The sequence below is a fragment of the Palaemon carinicauda genome, chromosome 26, assembly GCF_036898095.1.
Source record: "Palaemon carinicauda isolate YSFRI2023 chromosome 26, ASM3689809v2, whole genome shotgun sequence".
In the NCBI taxonomy this organism is placed as follows: domain Eukaryota; kingdom Metazoa; phylum Arthropoda; class Malacostraca; order Decapoda; family Palaemonidae; genus Palaemon; species Palaemon carinicauda.
The window spans coordinates 68,700,508-68,705,507 of NC_090750.1; the positions used below are offsets into that span (position 1 = coordinate 68,700,508).

The 5,000-nt window shown below is 33.0% G+C and overlaps 1 protein-coding gene across 5 annotated transcripts in view; it reads left to right on the plus strand.

The window, feature by feature from the left end:
- Window positions 1-2,107, plus strand: part of LOC137619571 (procollagen-lysine,2-oxoglutarate 5-dioxygenase 2-like) — a 16,975-nt gene extending 14,868 nt beyond the window's left edge. Inside the window, exons 10-12 of one of the 5 annotated variants that reach the window (XM_068349712.1) lie at window positions 180-326; window positions 1,244-1,372; window positions 1,822-2,105. In XM_068349712.1, the coding sequence (XP_068205813.1) occupies window positions 180-326; window positions 1,244-1,372; window positions 1,822-1,977 (432 nt within the window). In that variant the 3' untranslated portion in view covers window positions 1,978-2,105. Of the gene's footprint in view, window positions 1-179; window positions 405-1,243; window positions 1,374-1,821 lie in introns of those variants that run through there. The other 4 variants (XM_068349711.1, XM_068349713.1, XM_068349714.1 and 1 more) reach the window with 4 other exon arrangements.
- Window positions 2,108-5,000: the final 2,893 nt, after the last annotated feature.

Here is a 5,000-nt window from a genome sequence, read left to right on the forward strand (position 1 = left end):
AGAATAAATTACACCTCAATGAGCATTTAGTTGAATACAAAATAGGGGTCTCTGTAACCATTATCAACTCACGAATTTTTAAGGAATTATCCAATGTGTATCTGACTAATTCCTCTTTCACTTTGTAAAATGACAAATACGACCTTGAATACCTTGACATTTTCAACTACCAACATCAGGATCCTCGACTGGAGGGAGGCTACGAGTCAGTGCCAACAGTCGACATCCACATGAAGCAAGTAGGCATGGAGGAGCAGTGGCTGGAGATCCTGCGGGCCTATGTTCAGCCCATCCAGCTCAAAGTGTTCGAAGGATACTACAACGATGTAGGAGTGAGAAATCGTTCCTGGTGGTGGTGACAGATAGGCCTGGTGGTGGTAACAGCAGATAGGTGGGCACTGGTGGTGAGCATGGGTTGAGATCCTATATACACGTGGTGACGGTAGGATTTGATTAGCTATAGGGGTGGAAGTAGCTTCGTCGAAAAAAAGGAAGTTCTAATTCTTATAGGTTAGTTGTTTAGGTAATTTGACTTAGCTCAATTGCTTCTTGGGGCAAGAGACGGGCATAATCGTAAATTTCACCTCTTCATCACTCACTGATTTTCATTTACATGCACTTCTAAATAATGAATCTGCATATCAATTAATTCTAATATCGATTATCTAGTTTCTGGAACTTATTCTCCTTTTCTTAGATCAGCATAACTAAACCCAATATTAAAACGATATTAAAAACTACCTATGTTTAAATCTTTTCTTAATTAACATTGAAATCCGTTTCGCTTATCACTAAATCTATCTACAAAGAAAATGCATTTCGCAATTAACTTGTAGTTTTTAAGTTAATACTTGAACACAATGATTTTATACTTAGAGAACTGACATCTTAGACATATATATATTCATAAAAAAAATGCCTATTTATTGCATGGCTTTCTATAACAAAGGTATTGCACAGCATGAACTAGTTCCTACTAACTTCCAAAAACTTTTATCGTGATATATGAGGTGTATGAAATTTAAAATATTCATATACTCTAGTCTACAGTAACTTTAAAGAAAATATATGAAAAAAAAATTAAGAATGGCTTTATTAAGATAAAAAAGTAATGCATGATTAATTCAACATTTTAGTGTTTTTTGTGTTAAATGAAATTGCATTGATTTCAGTTTGTCTTCTGTCTTAATAGTAGCATACTTTGTTTTCTACCCTCATTATAAACGGTGACTTCTTTCCTCAGCCACCCCGTGCTATTATGAGCTTCATGGTGAGGTACAAGCCAGATGAACAGCCTTTCCTCAAACCACACCACGACACTTCGACCTACACTATAAACGTTGGACTCAACAGACCAGGAATTGACTTCCAGGTTTGTGGATTACATATACGATGATATCTTTGATTTCTAATTGTTTTGATATGGAAACTATCTTCCAATTCTATCATCCTGGAATAGTTGTTGAAGAGTATCATGCGGTTTGAAACCGTCATACTAATAATTACCGAATCAAGATTTTTTTTAACAAAGGAATTTATCTTAGAAATTTAATTTGTTTAAATTTGTTTATTGACTCCTTTCAATAGCTTTAAAAAGGAAATATCTCAAAAGATAAATTATTGCTATGAAAGATTTTCTCTAGCAACTTTTCAGTGCAGTCCATACATCAACTTGGGTTAATTGATTGATTGATTTGAAGTTCTCTGGCATCCTGAACAACTTGGGTTAAAAGCGTTAGACAATCGTGGACTGGATATTCAAATTATCATTTGATTGATCGATAAGAGATCAGAACTGGATTAATTTATGCGTTATTGCAGGGCGGAGGCTGCCGATTCGTGCGATACAACTGCTCCGTAACAAACACCAGAGTGGGCTGGGTGTTGATGCACCCAGGGAGACTGACTCACTTACACGAAGGTCTTTACGTCACAGGAGGAACGAGATATATCATCGTCACCTTTATTGATCCTTAGATGAAGTAATAAGTGTGTTAACTCTCGCACAATGTCTTTATAATACAGCATCGATGTTTAGATTTCAATGAGATTGAAACATGAGGGTTTTATATTTCATATTTTCAAGACTTTCTGTCTTTGTACTTTTTTTAAAGTTATTGATCTTAATACACGTGATTTCAATAATTGCGAGTATATTGCAATTTCTTATGTGATATATTTTATTTTGAATTGTTATTGTTTGTATATAATAAACTTTTTAAACATAAATTTTTAGTTAATTTAAACACCTGATGAGCTTAAGAGAAATCTTATAGATCAGTATATACATACACTGAGTTCACAAAATAATTATTTTTAGATAATTTGTAAGAATGATTATTTGTTCTCATTTTCCGGTTAGTATCACATGTCAACACATACACAAACACATTTATGTATTTATGTAGCCTATGTATGCCCTGATCAATGGACTGATGGGTAGGGTACTTGAAAAATTAAAATTCCAGTGAAGGACATTTTGATTTTATCAGAAAAACCATAGGGTCAATACCCTGTTTTTATGAAATAATCATACTTGATTACAAAATGTTTTTACATTATTTAATGGCTGTTGCTTGATTGAACTTTTTTTAGCTGCACCAACATAAATAGGACTTTTTTTTTAATCCACATATAATAACGTATGGAATTCTATCGCCAAGTTTTGGAGCACTACCGGCATCTCTTTTTCTTAATTTGATGGCTAGTTCATTGTGAATTTGTTTTCCTTTATATTCCTCTACTTTTTTTGTTAATTCCTTTGTAATAACTAATTGAGAAATGTCAATCTTGTTACAAAGTAATTTTGATATGGTTTGTTTGACAAAAGTAAGGGCTTCTGTTGGGTTTCTATCAATTAAGATTTTTTTCAGACAAGTATTTATGACCTTAGCCACGGGTGGGCAATTGTCCGAAAAAACCATAGGGTCAATACCCTGTTTTTATGAAATAATCATACTTGATTACAAAATGTTTTACATTATTTAATGGCTGTTGCTTGCTTGAACTTTTTTTTACCCGCATCAACATGAACAAAGGTTAGCTGTTTATAGAAAAGTTGTAATCGCAATCATAATAGTGTAATAATTTTTAGGATTGTCGTCATAATGTATTTTCGTATCCATTTAATTACATCATTATTGTTGTCGTTAATTTTTTTTTTTTTTCGTTTCTTTTGAAATCAAGATTTTCATACAGACGACAAGGCTCTTTATAGTTTAAATATGACATATCTATTTTTGACGTTGTTAATAGTTTATATATGACATATCTATTTTGACGTTACTGTTTTTAGAGTGATTTATTGTTAATTTGTTCTCATCATTTATTTATTTCCTCATTTTCTTTCCTCACTGGGCTATTTTTCCCTACTGGAGCCCTTGGTCTTATAGCATCTTGCTTTTCCAACTAGGGTAGTAGCTTGGCTAGAAATAATAATAATAATAATGACAATAATAATATAGATGGTTTATTGTTACGCAACATACAGACACTAATTGTGGGAAACTGATTCAGCGCCACCTGGAGACGGTCGTTAGAACTTTCTTAACAATGGTTAACAGCTTGTGAAGGGTGCAGGTAAGGAACCCTGGCCGTTCTTTTTCCCAGCCGGAAAATGTACTGCCAGCTCTAAAGACTATATAACTAAGGAAGATAGGAAGGCTCAAAATACGAATGCTAATATATTAGTTGCCAACTCCAAAGTGAATATAATAGTTTGGCGGCTCAGTGTTCAGATGGCGTAGTAGGTATATCGCATTATTATTATTATTATTATTATTATTATTATTATTATTATTATTATTATTATTATTATTATTATTATTATTATTATTATTATTAATTCAAAACCAAAACGTTACAGATAATGAGAAAAAATGGCTCGAACAATAATTTGCGAAGAAAATCAAATAAAAAACTAAAATCATATGATTTTTTTATATTTTTTTTTTATGAATGTGACCAAAGGGGAAAGAAGGAATGGAGAGATGATAACGGGAAATGGAGAGAGAGAGACAGAGAGAGAGAGAGAGAGAGAGAGAGAGAGAGATGAGAGAGAGAGAGAGACAGAGAGAGAGAGAGAGAGAGAGAGAGAGAGAGAGACTTTTCCCCTTTCTTGAAAACTTGTGTATGTGTTTGTTTGTGTGTGGATTTGTTTGTGAACAGCTTCCTGGCCATAATTTCAATCGTAGAGTAATGAAACTTACAGGGATTAACTATTATGTGAAAAGCTGGAAATTATTACATTTTGGAAGGTCAAGGTCAAAGGTCAAGCAAAATGTCCAATTCACGTAATCAACCATAAGTTTGGACATCGTAGACCTGAAACTTGGTTCATATTTGAGTGCATGAAAATCCACGACAATTAATACATATTAAGGTCAAAGGTCAAGGTCAAGCAAAAGGTCGAGAAATAAGTGTTTCATTATATGTATTAATATTGGGAACAGTTATCCGTTTAATACACTTCTTAGCGTCATTCAATTATCTCTTGTTTGACCCTTATTCTGAAAATGGTGTTATAAGTATTGGGTTATATAAAGGATTTTTGGGTTGTTTTTTATGTCTGTGTGTGTGTGTTCGTGCGTGCGTGCCTGTATCAGTGGCATTAATGTGTTTTCTACAGGTGTATTATTATTATTATTGTTATTATTATTATTATTATTATTATTATTACTTGCTAAGCTATAACCCTAGTTGGAAAAGCACGATGCTATAAACCCAGGTGCTCCAAAAGAGAAAATAGCCCAGTGAGGAAAGGAAACAAGGAAAAATATAACATTTTAAGGAGAGTAACAACATTAAAACAAATATCTCCCATATAAACTATAGAAGCTTTAACAAAACAATAGGAAGAGAAATTAGATAGAATAGTGAGCCCTTGTGTACCCTCAAGCAAGAGAACTTGATATTATTAGAGCAGTAAAGTGTCAAAATAATTAGCAACTTCATTATTTCAAGTAGTTCAATGAAGGCCACCAACACACTGATTTTCGAAT